General features: G+C 36.0%; 1 protein-coding gene across 29 annotated transcripts in view; it reads right to left on the minus strand.

Moving 5' to 3' along the window:
- Nucleotides 1-17578, minus strand: part of usp54b (ubiquitin specific peptidase 54b) — a 189847-nt gene that overhangs the window by 51745 nt on the left and 120524 nt on the right. For all 29 annotated transcript variants that reach the window (XR_012388023.1, XR_012388022.1, XR_012388019.1 and 26 more), the window contains 3 exons: nucleotides 13799-13933; nucleotides 4918-5031; nucleotides 4751-4833 (listed from right to left, as the gene is read on the minus strand). Coding sequence is in view for 14 of the 29 variants with exons in the window: in XM_073918497.1 (XP_073774598.1) it covers nucleotides 4751-4833; nucleotides 4918-5031; nucleotides 13799-13933 (332 nt within the window). In the remaining 15 variants the exon portion in view is untranslated. The remainder of the gene's footprint in view (nucleotides 1-4750; nucleotides 4834-4917; nucleotides 5032-13798; nucleotides 13934-17578) is intronic.

Here is a 17578-nt window from a genome sequence, read left to right on the forward strand (position 1 = left end):
TACGGGATATACGCATCCACTAGGAGTGAAGGAACACATTGTACTATCATTTACTGCCATACGGCCATGTGGCAATGCTCACAATTTACTGCGAATTGAGGATGTGTGTGCCCATAAGATATGATAGAGACTCTGCCTATGTGTGTGTGCAGAACAAAGACAACAAGCTGTGTTAAAATGCTAAAGGTTGAGAAGAATTTACCAAACCATAGTGTAAACTTTGCATCTGCAGGAGACTCCAATTACCATTTTCAGATCTGGAGGTTGACTTTTATGTCTGATATTGAAATCAGTGAGGGGTATTTTAAATATTACCTTTTTCCTTAGTCCTAATACTGTCTGAACAGATCATTGAATGGCTTCATGGGGTTCTAAAATCCAACTTTGCATAATTTATGTTGAGAAAAATCAATGAACACCCTGACCTGCATTCTCATGAGATAAGATATGGAATAAGATGTAGTCAATCCTCAACCATTTAAAACTATTTAAAGGAAATAAATTACTGAATGATGCAAAATTGTGTCAATAGAATTCATCACACTGAGGCTACAATCATAACCTGAAACACAATAGACAAATGATGTCTTATCAGCAGAGTTAAACTCTGAGAGCCCTATCATACACATGGCAGAATGTGGCGCAAGGCGCGACACAATTGTTGTTTGCTAGTTTCAGCTTGGCGCAAGAGTCGCAAGAGTCACGTTGTTTAAATAGCAAATGCATTTGCGCTCATATGTGCGACCATAGGCGTTCTGGTCTAAAAAGGAAGGCGTTCTGAGGTGCATTGCTGGCGCGTTGCTATTTTGAGAAACTATAATAGATTTTTCGATAGACCAAAACAAAGCCCGTCTAAAGTCAAGTGCTGAGCACGTTAGTAATGCGCCTCGCTTACACACTGCTTAATACACACAAGATGTAAAGCAAAACGCAAATATTTTTACAAATGAAAAATAATTAAAATATTAAGGATATATAAAGGATATAATAAGGATATATATATATATATATATATATATATATATATATATATATATATATATATATATATATATATATATATATATATATATATATATATATATATATATATAAAAATATATATATATATATATATATATATATATATATATATATATATATATATATATATATATATATATATATATATATATATATATAAATGATATAAATATAAAGGATTAAAATATTACAAAACATATTATTTTCTAGCCTACATAAATTTAAAAACCACTGCCTTCATGCCTTCTTCATCTTCGGAGGCTTTTTTAGTTCATTCATAACAATTTGCTTTTGCATAATGTTATCATTATTAGCAGTATTATTTATTATATCCATATTTATATTTGTTTTATTAAAAACAAGCTTAGATTTGCCCACCTGTCAGGTTTTAGACCATATGGGGCACAGCATGTGTATTTGGATATAACTCAGGTTTTTGACCACACTTCATTTTTATTGTTCATTTATTCTTTTGCTGAAAATTAGAACTAAATTTAGATTGTATAACAATCATTACATCTATGGTACGTCCCCATAAAGATAGCTGTACAAATGTGTGTGTATGTGTGTTTGCTTCAATATGTGACCTTTCTGTGCAATTATTCATAAAAAAATTATGTGCACATACCGTCGGACAGATGGCACATTAGTTGCTCTTATTTGATAGTGCATAATAAAATAAGAAAGCGCAATCATGGAAACCTCAGATGGCTAAGATGCTTTTTTTTTTTTGATAGCCTATAGAGTGGGCATAATGAAGGGACCTGGAATACGATTTCACCGGGAGTGATGGTTAATGTCCTGTCTGTGTCCTCAGTGGTCCACTTCCTCACAGGAGAAATGATCTTATCATGGTCCAAAGATCAGATGGGTTGTAGAGCTCTCAAAATGAAATACGGCAGGTCAGACCATTTACAGCAAGTGAAAAGTGTAGGTGAACGCGCATGTATGTGAGATTTATGCATGAGGATATAGGGGATAAATAGAGGAAAAGACGTAAAAAAAAAATATGGCAGATGAAGGTTGCCAGTGTGTATAACACTAAAGAGAGTGAAACGGGCCGTAAGGGAGGGGTTTGCGAAGGGCACGTTTCCTGTGCATAGCTCTAGCAGATGGCTCTCACGGGTCTGATATGTACGATGACAGCTAATAACCCATGATATAGAGCCTCATTCCAGCCCAGCAGGTCGGCGTTAGCATTCAGCTGGAGCTGGTGGCTCACTTATCCGATAAACACTCTGGAAGGCTTCCTTACCTTCAGTTCCCAGTCTGATGTGTAAATCGAATCCCTCACTCAACATCAAAGTGACAAAAGAGCCACACTTGTTCGTTTCCAGTGCTAAATGGCATACACCCCACCAAGTCCCAATAGATCACCCTCAACTGCAAGAGTGTACATCATTTTTGCAACATGAGGCGAAGTGAACCAAAACACAGCTAAGTGCAAGTGGCAAAATGGCTCAAAATCTGAGGTGTAAACTGAAGGTTGTTATTGGTGTTATTTTCACAGGGCTCTTAAGTAAAATATTGAGCTGTGTGTAGCTTTCAGGTAGATTGATTCATACTTTGCAAGTTTAAATAAAACTAAAGTTTACTTTGCAAGATTAAAATGGAGTGATTGCTTTATCAAAGCAGTTTGTTTGAGGGTGCTTGCATACTTGGTTCGATTCCTTGTCCGAACCCAAGTTTGATTGTTTCCTTGCCACCTTCTTAGCTGGTTTGAGTTCACACTGTCTTTTCTCCTGCTTAACACCAGTAATGCTTTCATCATCAAGCTGCTGTTATGTGTACAGCTGTTGCTAGGTGATGGCCACGAAAGTCAAGGCATCAAAATGGTAAGATGTTTGCAACATTTACAGTTGTTCTGCTTTTACTGAATCTTTTGGTTTTGGTAACATACAGAGAGCGACTTGCGTCTATTCATTCATTCATTTTCTTGTTAATCATGGGTCGCCACAGCAGAATGAACCGCCAACTTTTCCAGCAAGTTTTTTTACGCAGTGGATGCCCTTCCAGCCGCAACCCATCTCTGGGAAACTTGCGTCTATCTGCAGCAAAAATATTACATATCATGATGTCTGCAGAAGTTGTTTATGGAGGTGTCAAGTAGATATTATTGTGTTTGCACTGGGTAAGTCCCGCTTGTCGCCAAGGTGACATTAGGTAATACACAGACATACACACACGAATGATCTTTATGAAAACTAAAGTTTTTTGTACAGGTGGTGGTTCACTTCAGTTTTTTGGTACAATTGCATTTGTATCAGAAGTGAACCAGATGAAACTTTGCTCATACCGTACCCCAGACAAACTATTTCAGGAGGACTCGGGTACAGTTCGTGGTTGTACACCTGAGTCCAGTAGACATTGTTTACACTAGCTAAACATACTGTACTTTGACATCATAGAACCTGGGTGCAGACCTTAAGTGAAAGTTGTCAAGATCTTGTCAAACAGACAAGATCCTGAAAAGATCTCTTTCTGCTTCAAAATAAGCTCTATTGTGGTTCAGCTGAAATATGACCACAACATGGACCGTTGTGCTTTACAAACAGCCATACTCTGCTTGCATTCAACTCCGTACGAATACCACTTATACCTAAACTAATCATAATGAAATGTTGCAAAACATTTAAGCGAATTTCAAGTGCGTTCATAGTGAGATGTCTTAAAGTTGTGACATAAACCTACAAGCACTCTTCCTCATGAGCATTTGACCCAGGGCTCATTCTGAAAACGTACCTTTATATACATTTCTGAAGACCGCAAAATACATCCCAGGAGCTACATTTTTTTTGCAGTTTTTGTTTTCACGAATCTACCAGAGGCCATTTTGAAATCTCAAATTTCTCTCGCGAGTGCCATTCATGCCTGCTGTTCTTGCGTGAATCCACCAGAGGCCGCTGTTGACTGACTGAATGACTGACCAACTGACCCGCCCTCCTCCTTCCCTAAACCCAACCAATAGTATTTTAAAAAACACAGATTGACCCACTCACCCACCACTTCCCTAAACTCAAACGACAATTAAAAAAAAATCCAGAAAAGGAAAAGCTCTTGCCAGATTTTTATACCATTTTCAGATTTTACCACATTCTCACCCTGTTTTCTACTTGTTTATTTTATTTTTTGGCTTCTGTTTTTGTCTTACGAGCTTTCTGGAACCGTTTTCACCGAACTCGAACAATGTCATCATGGTCAACTCCAATCTGTGCCACAGCTGATGTGTCCACAGACGTACATGTCAAGCTAACTGGACAAACTAGTAACAACGGGAAAGTCATCCATACAGAGGGAAGCTGTCAGCTGGTAAGCGTGAAAAGGAAAAGCATCATACTGCCCCATAGTGTTCATTTTAAAAAATAAATGCAGCTATACATACTTATGGCTACAAATTCGTGATCTGCTGAAACATATATAGGGCTATGTTTTCAAAATCAACCTATGTTGCGTTTGAGTGTATGGGTAAAAGCTACCCTAAAGCCCCATCTGTTGGTAAAAACTAAACACGGAATCAATTCCAGAGAGAATAACTTTTCATTTTTAAATTTCAGAATTGATTTCTTGAACAATTTTTCACTATATCTACTTAGAAAACAGCTATGTATAAAAAGAATACTCAGAAAGTCATCTAAGTAGGATTAGAAAGAGATCTAATTACTTTCCAAGTGCAAAAATGTCCATATTGAAAAGTTTTGTTGGTGTAAAAACATGGTCTTCCACTTACCAGAGAGAGGTGGTGGAGATATAGTGCACCATCTGAATGAAGGGGAGAGGATCTGATGTGGCTCCACAATTATTACAAACACACTGGAAGAGAGAAAAAACACATACAAATGTCAGACTTAATATATACAACATAATAATACAACGCAGACAGCATCCCGCACCAACCTGTTCGAAAAGTGTCATAGCAAACTTCTGATGTGGGATGCAGTGTTTGGCCGTACAGATGTCCTCCTTGCTCTCGTCTGAGATGTGGAAGTGGATCCGCATCAGGAGGTTCTCCTGGAGAAAATAAGCAAAAAGAGGCTGGATCTTGTCTAGTAAATGCGAGTCAGAGTCATCCTTTCTTTGATCCTACTCTGATAAACAATTCTGGAACAAGATGTTAAGCTCCAGTGCAATCCAGCACATCGGCAATTTCCACAGCACTTAAACAGTGAGGCATCTTAGAACGGCTGTTTGTGTATGTGTGTCAGAAGGAATGAGTTGTGTGGTCCAGTTCTTATTTTCATTTTTCTCTGTCAGCACTCACTTCACGTTAATCTGATCAAGTGAGAACAACACATCTATTTTTCATAAGAGTCCTTTTGATTCCCTGGCTGAACAAATTTAAAATCAATCGATCACACTGCAAGTTCCTGACAAAGGAATACAGGGTGAACGAGGGAGTGGGAGAGAAAGTGAGAGAGGTGAATAAGACCATACATCAAATCTCCCATTCCCTTCCTCTCATCTCACTAGCAGGCGGACTGCGCCTCCAACAGCCGTCCAACTACCAGCCCTAAAGAGAATCCTCTTTTACTGCAGCTTAATTTCCATTAAAATAAAATTAAATAAAATCAAGCTGCACAATTTAAAAAGTAGTCAAGCAATAAACAGAAATTAATTAAAAATGTATATATGTTTTGTATACTGTGACTATTGAATTATATTCATTATTTTTGCAATCGGATCAGTATTTACCAGGCACAGAAATTTAATCAAACAAAAATAAGACCCATTTATGAATGTTAACATAATATTGAAATGAATAGTGGTGATTAACAAAATATTTTGAGTGTTATGTGCTAACAAGATTAACCGATTTTTATTAGAAGTTCTTGCTTATTCAAGCAGAGGACTCGGTAATCTTTACTTAAAGGTTTATGCATTTATTCAAAGTGTTTAAAAATTGTTTTCTAAATATGTTTTTAGTAAATGTTCAGGGCCTTCCTACTGTAGGAACTTTAGAGAATACCAAATTTGTTTTTCGATAGTCTACAGAACAAACCATCGTTATACAATAACTTGCCTAATTACCCAAATCTGCCCAGTTAACCTAATTAACCTAGTTAAGCCTTTAAATGTCACTTTAAGCTGTATAAAAGCGTCTTGAAAAATATCTAGTAAAATATTATTTACTGTCATCATGGCAAAGATAAAATAAATCAATGATTATAAATGAGGTATTAAAACTATTATAATCCTGCAACTTGTCACGTGCAGTCACGTGCTGTGCTGCAGCAGCAAAGGCTGCCTTATCTTGTATTGTTTATATATATAGGCCCGTAGCCAGGGTGGTTCAGGTGGTTCGAAAGACCCACCCCCCACTGATAAAAGGTCCAGAATTTGCCCCATACATCAGCTCATTATTCTTATTTTGACTGCTATCCCTTCATAAACTGTGAAAATGACCCATCAAAGAAGGCTTCCAATGACTGCAAACAGTTATTTTTAATTTGTCCAACATGCAGCCGTGCAAAAAAAAAAAAAAAAAATACAATATGACGAAAGTGAAGTCACCTTTCACTACAAGTAGCTCAACTTTTAATTTGAATCTTGAACCTTATTCTTGAAGGAAATAAATACCAATAAAATGGTTTGAAGCACCAAAAGTGGCCCATTTTAAGTTTAATATTAATTAGGCTGTTTTTGTTAGGCATGAACTGTCCAAATGTACTTTTTTTTTTACAAAAGAGACTTGAAAAATCACCAAGCTCTACATTAATAATAATATTATTATTATTATTATTATTATTATTATTATTATTATTATTATTATTATTATTATTGTTTAAAAAAATGTATGTCAGTTGGCCAAATTCTGACTGAGGACAGTTGAATGTGCTGGCCAGTTATTTGCCCAATAAATGACAATATGCTTAAGTTTTTTTTTTTTTTTTTTTTTTTAACTTTAACTTAATTTTTCTAATGATATACAACGTAATAAATTTGTATCTAAAAATATGTTTTTTTTTCATATTTCTCTATTCTTTATATTTAGCAAATGTTTTTGGTACATCAAAAAGTGTGGTTATGATGACAATCCGAAATCCATCTAAAAATTGTGCTTAAAATGTCACTAAAATGCAGTTTTTAAACCTTATAATTAAATAGAACATAATAACTGAAAAAAGGTCAACTTTTTGAGAAAAAAAGAAACACAGTTTTTACTAGGCTGGCTACGGACACACACACACACACACACACACACACACACACACACACACACACACACACACACACACACACACACACAAACTCACATACTGTATCAGTGTCTTTGTCCATTAGGCTGTATTAAACATTTTATTTACAATTTCTATGTGATGAAATGCATAAGTAAGCACTTTGCTTTCATATTCTGGGCTACTCCGCTGGCCTAATAAAGGATGTACTAAATAAATCCAACACCCATACCTTGCTTGTAGATTTCATTTTTTAATTTATCCTTTCTGAAGTTTCAATTTAGCAAAATTGAGAATAAAAAAGATGAGCAAATTACAATAATCTATCTATCAATTATTCATTCATTAATTAAGGCCAGATCGTGGGGGCAGCAGTCTTTGGAGAAAACTCCAGACTTCTCTCTCCCCAGACACTTCCTCCAGCTCCTCCAGGGGAATCCAGAGGCACTCCCAGGCCAGCCAAGAGACATAGTCCCTCCAGCGTGTTCTGGTACTTCCACGAGGCCTCTTCCCGGTGGGACATGCCTAGAAAACCTCCCTAGGTAGGCGTCCAGGAAGCATCCAAAACAGATGCCCAAGCCACCTCAGCTGACTTCTCTCGATGTGGAGGAGCAGCGGCTCTACTCCAAACTCCTCCCAGGTGACAGAGCTCCTCACCCTATCTATAAGGGTGCGCCCTGCCACCCTGCAAATGAAACTAATTTTGGCCGCTTGTATCTGAGATCTTGTCCTTTCGTTCATGACCCAAAGCTCATGACCATAGGTGAGAGTAGGACTGTAGATTAAACGGAAAATCAAGAGCTTTGCCTATCATTCCCTCACTTCTGAACAAAACCCCAAGATACTTGAACTCCTCCACCTGGGGTAAGGACTTTCCTCCAACCTGGAAATGGCAAATCAGCTTTTTCTGGTAGAGCACCATGGCCTCAGAGTTGGATGTGCTGATTCCCATTCCAGCCATGTCACACTCGTCAAAGAACCGCCCCAGTGCATGCTAAAGGTCCATGTTCGATAAGGCCAATAGAACAACAATTTTAGAGATGAAATCCTGTGGTCCCCGAACCTGACCCATTAAAGTTGCATGTATAGGTTATAAACCCGCAACAAATCAAGAAGCATAAGCAAAATAGCATTAAATAGTACTCCTCTGAAAGTGTTCTATCATGAAAAAACTACAATCAAACTACTCTCACACAACACTCCCCAACACTAATAAATCTGAGCTTCCCCAACTAAAGACTCTTCGCCTATCACCTTCAACCTAATTTTTCACTCTCAAAAAATAACACATATCTCACCCCCACCGCCAGACACTTCTCATCGAGTATCACACAACAAATCATTAGCGTACAGAGCATTTCATTTCCTGCTCAGATAATAACGCCGCTATTTATGCAGCGGTGCAGATGTGCAGAGGAGCGAGGCAGAAATGAAGAGTTGGCATTTCACTAATGTACCGCCTGTCGTCTGGCACACGTGAGGAGAAGCGGTCGGCGTCTAAAAGTGGAGACGGATAGCACAACCAGCAAAATGCTCCAGTCAAACAAACCACGGCAGCTCCATTCAACAGATCCTGGGCTAAAAATAAGGTGGCAGAAACAAACCTTTGTTACCAAAGTGCAGACGAAGTGCTAATTGAACTAAATAACACTTTGACGATGCTGTGTTTTGTGACCTTATGAGTAAGCACAGCTGCATTCACAAATCTATGGCAGAAAAGCCCTGACGTAAACAGTACCGGCTGCATATAAATGGGTGTTTAAGATGGAGCCAATCCGGAGGTCTATCTTGATTGGACAGCTCAGCCGCTCGGCCCGTGAATGATCGTTCAATTGCTTATTTGCTTAAAAGCAATTATCTGTATTGATGCTCGCGCGCTGTGTCCTTTAAAGACATAAATGTGAGATAAACACAATCTATGGTTCTTAATCAGGTCCGAGCGTATAATCAGGTCTGGGGATTAGAGGAGTGTTGGAAAACCTATAGGAGACTTCCTCATCCTTAATGATGACATCCGAACTCATCTAAAGCAACAGCTATGCCTCTTTAAATAACTGACAACTCCTGCTGTCATATGCCTTCACAGAGCACAGGCGTTAATCTGAAGATACACTTAGAAAACAGCTCTCTTAACAAATGTGAGTGGACTAGCGATCTACAAAAGCAACTAGCTTGAATATCATTACATTTCTGCTTTTTATTCAATTGTAAAAATTGGTTTAATATAGATCGTGTTGACATATTACAGTAGCTGTAATATTTGAAGGTTAATTTTATTTTTTCAATATAATATTTTATTTGGACACCATGGCTTGTTTTTTTTTTGTTGTTGTTGTTGAACATTTTTCTCAATTTCTCAGTGAATATTTCTCAGCAATGTATTTTGGTGCATTTAAACAAAACAGATTTGTTAAACAGATATATTTATTAAAATTATATTTTAGTCACCAAACGCATTTAGAACTTGAAAGAGAATACAATTAAATTCAAGCAAAAATTGCAAAAGGAAATAACAACCTACAGCTAAATTGTCACTTTTTTATTTATTTATTTATTTATTTATCTATCTATCTATCTATTTTGCTTCACTTGATTTTTCCTCTTTTTTAAATTTGTATTTAATATTTTTCTATAACATATAAATTTAGCTGTACAAGTTTTTGGATCGTTATTGTATTTTGTTAGAGAAGCTCCAGATTTGGCTTCAGTACTGACAAATTTAATGTATATGCACAAATATACTGTATAGCTTCCTATTAAAAATATGAATTCAAAAGAGAGATTTGTGAGGGGTGTACTGTACAGTACACTGTATATATGCTGAGCACTGTACAGAAAGTGCCGGTTTGTAAAAAAAAAAAATAAATAAAAAATGTTCTAAACCACAGGTGTCAAACTCTGTTTTTATTTTATTTTTTACAGTTTAGATCAGGGGTGTCAAACTCAATTCCTGGAGGGCCGAAGCCCTGCACAGTTTAGTTCCAACCCTAATTAAACACAACTGATCAAACTAATTGAGTCCTTCAGGCTTGTTTGAAACCTACAAGTAAGTGTGTTGGAGCTGGGTTAGAACTAAACTGTGCAGGGCTTCGGCCCTCCAGGAATTGAGTTTGATACCCCTGATCTAAACTGTAAAAAATAAAATAAAAACAGAATCAAATGAATTCTATTTCTAATTATAACACTTGAGACCTTAAAATCCACCTGAATATAGCTACACTGTGGAAACAGTTACAGAATAAGTATAAAGATACAGATTTACACAATACAGATTTTATGTTGTTTAAGATGAATCAATAAACATACATTAGTTTGAAACTAATAGAAATTTGACTCAATTAAAGAATTGTAAAATAATAATAACAATAGTGGAATTCGCCTAAAGGCGAGCCCACTAGTTAAAAAAAATATGATTAAAAAAGATTCAAGTAAAAGAATTAAAAATTTGATTATAATAAAGAAAAAGGTTTTAGAATAAACAAAAATGTAAATAAACAAATAAAGAAAATGTATTATGATGAGTAGAAAAGGAATAATATTACTTATGAGAAATTATATATTTCAAATGATTAGTTAATGCAATTAAATTATTTTTTTATTTTCACAGTACATTCATTTATTCATTCATTTTCTTTTCAGCTTAGTCCCTTCATTAATCTGGGGTCGCCACTGCAGAATGAACCATCAACTTATCCAGCATATGGTTTATGCAGTGGATGCCCTTCCAGCTGCAATGTCTCTGGGAAACATCCATACACACTCATACACTACAGAGAATTTACAACTAAAACATTCAAATGAAAACTAACTAAAAACTGAGCTTAAATTTTTTTTTTAAATCGAATAAAATAATTAAAAACTGAAATAGAGAAATGCATCATCTGAAGAGACTGACTTGAAAATAGCAAACAATCAGCACTTAAATCTAGCAAAACACGGAGCACGCAAACATACTGCATGAAATTGCCCATTTTAATTAGACCAAACTACTCTGAAGTGCTGAATAAAACATATTAATGAGGTGTTTTTACTGAGCTTGTCACAACGCATTCATGTTTTGCCTAAACTAAGAGGGACACAGTGTGCCAAAAAGATTTTGGACAATTAAAAATGTACAATTTTTTGTAAACGACCTAATAAAATGAAACAAAATCAAACAAGGTCATATATATTTGACAGAAATTACATATACACAACAATTCTGAGCCTTTCACATTTCGCAATCATGTAGAAAAAATTCCAGTGTAGACTATCTTGTCCTCATTTGTTTGCTTTTACTGTTTACTGTACCGAATACATTGCTGACAAACCATTCATTATGCATAGAAACATTCCAGTTGTCCAACATTTCAAACACCAATTGCCCAACTAACATCAAATCATAATACATGCTAGATGAGATCTATTTCTCAACAGGGAAATATAATAAAAACATTCATCCCTTAAATTTAAATATAGACCGACTTCAGACAGTTTTATTTAAAGTCTCAGCCAGCCATTTTGATTCAAATATACCTATCAAAGAAAAGCCAACACATCCTGCCAGAGACGTCACCGTAACACATCTTTTTCTGTGCACGAAGTAATATATGAATATCACAAAAAGTTGTCAAACTTCAGCTGTCGGAGTTAGTTTCCCTACACTGCTCAGACTTCGTGTTTCCATTTCCATCACTCCTCAAACCACACAAGGATGTGCACTAGCAGCAGCGCTTGAAAACGCAACACCCAACATCTCTGGAATCGAAGATCAAGGTCAAAATCCAAGAGAGGAGCGGAAACAGACAGAACGGGAAGAGTTGATGCGAGGAGAGACGAAAGTAGAGTTAAAGAGAGGTGAGAAGAGAAAATGCCTGAGAGAGCGATAGAGAGATGGTGCGATGTATACAGCTTAGGGCTGCATGATATTGGAAAAATCTGATGTTGCGATGTTTTATTTTTCTGCGATAAATAGTGTGACATGAATAGTTTCAAAAGATGGTTTAAATAGCTCTATTTGATGGTTTTCTGGGGAATCTAACAGTATTAAAGAACAGATATTAAATAATCACAACGCAAAAAATGCCTTTCTTGCGTTGCTTTGTCTCATTTCTAGTCCAAATATAAAAAAAAATCCTAGATCAAGATAAAATATTCTTTTGTTTTCACCTTAATAAGAAATTCGTCAAAATATGCATGCAGTGCATGTGTAGGAACAGCTGATGGTTGCCATACCAATGTCAAACGACAGAAGATTTCGACTTCAGAAACGCATTTAAATTGGTAAAGGAAGAAGCACGCATTTTGTTTTTTACATGGTTTTGGACGCAATATGTGAATAGCCCCATAAAGATTTAACCTGAGAGATACAATACAAGGACTGATCTATAATAGATACATGTTACAAGCTGCAAAGGGTGATTACAAGTTACAATACACTATTAACAACAAAATTTGCAAACTACAGAAAACGAGGCAACAATTTTTATTATTTTTTTCAATTCAATTCACCTTTATTTCTATAGCACTCTTACAATGTAGATTGTGTCAAAGCAGCTTCACATAAAAGATAATAGTAAATTGAAACAGTGTCAGTTCAGTTTTCACAGTTTAAGATCAGTTCAGTTCAGGAAGAAGAAACTAGTCCATATGAATGAATTGTAACAGTTACTGACAAAGTTTCCCATACATAATAGTCCCATACATAATAGTGTTGGCTGTTTTAATAGCAAACAGTCAACGAGTCCTGCATTGCAATGTAGGTTATTGTATCAATCATCAGGAACAACAGGAACAAACACAGCAAACACAGTTGGCTATACCATTGTATTGTTGTGAAATGAACTTTAATCCTTTCACTGCAACAGAATCTCTATCAGTCAGTGATCGTTATCTTCATGTTATAATCAGTCCTGTTATCCCTGCGTTCCGCTAGTGTCTGAAGGGAAAGGAGCGTTCACATTTTACCGGATCCGGCACTATGTATTTGGTGATGTACCGTATCGACATCAACACGTTCAGGCAAAAGATCCAAACCCAACACGATTCATTTATTCGCTTCTAAGTAGAATATTTTATAAAAGAATCAATAATTTAAAACACTTTGAACTTTCAGATTTAAACCGCAGCAGAATGTTTTCATTCACTTAGTGCTGTGTTACACACTGCATGGAAGGTCATTTTTAAAAACCCATAATAGGGGCTCTTTAAAAGAAGCAACATGATCTGTCAATGAGGTAAGTAAAATAATCTTGTTTCTGCTTTGAATGTAATTATTTGGACTGGAAACAATAAATCACATAAATTCTATATAAATATTTAGATACAATAAATCTTTGTTACACTTCCATACATCATTTTTGTGTCCAAATGTTCTAAACTCTCTTGAAATGCTCAATCACAGACGCATGCAAATGCTAAACCTTCACTCGAGAGTTGACCTTCACTCTGATCAACTATAATTCAGACTTAACATTGCATATCTTGCAATGTAACTATTGCGGATGCACTGCGATATCAATGCTGAAGTGATCCATTGTGCAGCCCCACTAAAGCTGATCAATGCGTCAGCAAAGAAGAGAGAAGTTTAGAAAAAGCGAGATGGGAGAAATCAAAAGCCTTACGAAACACTCGGCCGCGTCATCCATGATGCCCAGCTGAAAGCGCTGCTCGTCTTGGAAGGTTTTGGCCAGAGCGCTGCGCAGAGCATCCGATGGGAGCACCTTCTCACTGCTGAACTGGAACTGAGCGAAGATGCTCTGAAAACACAAAAGGAAACAGCAGCCCAAAGTAAGATGGAGATCCTGATGCAACCCAGACACTGCACAACAGCTTTCGTCAGCCTGCTGCTAGCTGTGAAGAGAATACACACATCAGTAGAGGAGGGCTGACATTCTGTATTGTGGAAACATTACACTACGCTACGACCAATCACAAGCTCGGTTAGGATAAATCAATAAACAGGCTGTGTTTCGAAAACTACTGACTTGACTAATTAGTGCTTAGAAGGCTCTTTTGTATGCAGTTTTGTTTGTGAGGTACATGATGGCTAGGTTATTCAGAAGGTTTTAAAGCACATGCAAATAGATCTGACTAAAAGACAGTTCACTATACTGTGAAGTATAATAAATGTTTGAGTGTTAGTTTGAGTGTTAGTATCAATAGGTTTGTCTAAAGAATATCTTTATGTCTGGCTGTTTGATTACAAGATTTTTGGATTGATCCTGATTACAATTCCCAATCAATAAGAGTTGAACCCGAGAAATGATTTCTCACAGTATTTGGGATACTTTTTGGATTCTTTATACTTAACGTGAAGTTAATTAAAAGTTAGCAAAATAAAAAATTCTGGATGCATTTGGTCAAAAACTGAAACCATTCATTCATTTTCTTTTCAGCTTAAGTCCCTTTATTAATCAGGGGTCACCGGAGCGGAATGAACCGCAAACTTATCCGGCCAAAAGACAACACCAGGATACACCCATACACTCCTATGGGAGAAACTGATGACTGTGGGGGAAACCGGAGCACTCGAAGGAAACCCATGCCAACACGAGGAGAACATGTAAACTCTACTCAGAAATGCCAACTGACCCAACCAGGGCTCCAACCAGTGACCTTCTTGCTGTAAGGCGATCGTGCTACCCACTGTGCCACCATGCTGCCAAAAAATGCTTAATAATTTTTTTATTAAATAGTATAATTTCCCTACTTAACTTGCACTTTGGTAAATACAGCAACAATATGTCCTTTGCTTAGCGCAGGGGTGTCCAAACTCGGTCCAGGAGGGCCGTTGTCCTGCATAGTTCCAGGGACGAGGACTTCAAATTAGCTTTATGCTATCTGCCCTATGTACGCAACATCGGTTATCTTTGTATAACAATGTCAAGTGTATTGTCCCTGTTAAATAAACAAGCAAATAAAAAACATTTTTTAGCTCCAACTTCCTTCAACAAGCCTCTCTGGAATATTCTAGTATGCCTAGAAAAAGCTTGATTAGCTGGTTCAGTTGTGGTTAATCGGGGTTGGAACTAAAATATGCAGGACACCGGCCCTCCAGGACTGAGCTTGGACACCCCTGGCTTAGCGCATTGAAATGAACAGGTTTCATAATGAATCATTATCCACATCTGCTGTGAAAGCCGCATCACAAAATGACTATGCCTAAAGGGGAAGTGAAACCAGAGCGTGTAACCTTTATTTCTGCCCTTATTTTCAGCCGTATTTCACTTTTGGCTGAAAAAAAAAGGAAAATGGCATTTTCGACTGAAAATTCAATGCATCCCTATCTTAAACTGTTTCAGTAGTAAAGTTAAATCAGATCAAGCAAGCAAATAACTATTAATGCAAACAAGCTGTATTAACATACTGTACTGTACTGCATGTGTTTTAAAATGTTCACAGAAATGTGAACAAAGAAATACCATTATAACATTTATAATAGCACAGCATTATAACATCAGTCATGAATGGATGTATAGCTATAGTATAACAGTGACAAGTGAATAGCAATATTATAAGTATAATTTTATTTAAAAACAAAAATAAGATTAAACCCTACACAACATACATCTAGTATCTTTTTATGGTTTCAAACTGGAGCTCAAAAACCTCTGTTGGGGATTATAGTTTAGTTTCACCACATAATGCTAAAGCATGCCTTTTGTAAGATACATACAACAAACACCATGTGTATAAATACAGTTGAAGTCAGAATTATTAGCCCCCCTGTTTATTTTTCTTTTCCAATTTCCATTTTACTGAGAGCAGATTTTTTCAACGCATTTCTAAACATAATAGTTTATGTTACTCATTTCTAATAACTGATTTATTTTATCTTTGCTATGATGACAGTGCATAATATTTGACTAGATATTTTTCAAGACACTTCTATACAGCTTAAAGTGACATTTAAAGGCTTAACTGGGTTAATTAGGTTAACTAGGCAGGTTAGGGTAATTAGGCAAGTTATTGTATAACAGTGGTTTGTTCTGTAGACTAGCCGGGGAAGAATAGCTAATCAGTTTGTCCCTAAAATGTTTTTTTTATTATTATTAAAAACTGCTTTTATTCTAGCCGAAATAAAATAAATAAGACTTTCTCCAGAAGAAAAAATATTATCAGACATACTGTGAAAATTTCCTTGCTCTGTTAAACATCGTTTAGGAAATATTTTAAAAAAAAGAAAAACAATTTCAAAGGGGGGATAATAATTCTGACTTCAACTGTATGTGTGCAGATAAAACCACAAACATCATGAACTTAAATTAAAAAAAAGGCAATAATTAGCAATACATGATATATCATAACCACCTGTTACAAAAACTAAATAAGCAAACAACAGATATGGTTATTTGAACCAATCAATTAAAGCAAACAATCCAAACCTGTAGTATCTGGAAATGTATCTGATCATAGTAAATGACTTCTGATCCTTATTAGCAAGAGAGTCAAATTATCAATACGTCTTTAAACTGAAAAGAGGAGTCGATTCCTTTTATGGAATCGATTCTGAATTTTTGAATCAACTCTTGATTCTCATTGCTTTTATTTTTATGACAGCACTGTATACTTTGTCTTATCATCAGATCTAAATTAAATGCTCTTAGTAACTGAAGCGTTCTGTCCATTTTAAGACCTTGTGGAAATTGGTCACTTATTCACAAGTAATTAAATGTTCATACACTGTTCACCTAAATAATTGAATATAAAAGGAAATAATACAAGTCAGCATACAATGATGATCTAAACTACTCCAGGTTTTTTATTAGTCGTGACAATTTGAGGAGGAGGAACACCAAAACCCAGGATGCTGGCAGGAAATGTACATATTCACTCACCTACAGTATCTACAGCTAGACCAGACATGGGAAACACATTGCATATATACACACACACATTCAAAAATAAGTCTGTTACACTTTATTATAATTTTCTAGATGGTGAATAGCACATACAGTATGTGCACTATAGGGGTAAACGATTCAGTGTAAATATGCTTTCCATTGTGTGCTCTGCTCTAGAGAAATGCAGCGCAGATAAGCGGGTCAGTGCCAACCACAAAAACTATTCAACCAATATGGTTTACATTAAATGCTGTATAATAAAGCAAAGAAACAGTTAGACAGTCTCAACTTTGCTATTATAGAGTGTGGTTGTTAGAATGCAGTTTTAGCTCAATGACTCCAGTTAAAGGAATAGTTCAGCTAAAAATTGACATCTATAATAGATAAGGAAACAAATACTATTTCCAACATTCTTTAAAATATTTTATTTAGCACTCAACAAAACAAAGAAAATCAAACAGATTTGAAACAAGTAAAGGCTGGGGAAATTTTTAAAGAATTTTTCTTCTTGGGTAAAACATTCCTTTAAATTTATGTCACACATCAGAAATAGCTGTG

The sequence above is a fragment of the Danio rerio genome, chromosome 12, assembly GCF_049306965.1.
Source record: "Danio rerio strain Tuebingen ecotype United States chromosome 12, GRCz12tu, whole genome shotgun sequence".
Lineage (NCBI taxonomy): Eukaryota > Metazoa > Chordata > Actinopteri > Cypriniformes > Danionidae > Danio > Danio rerio.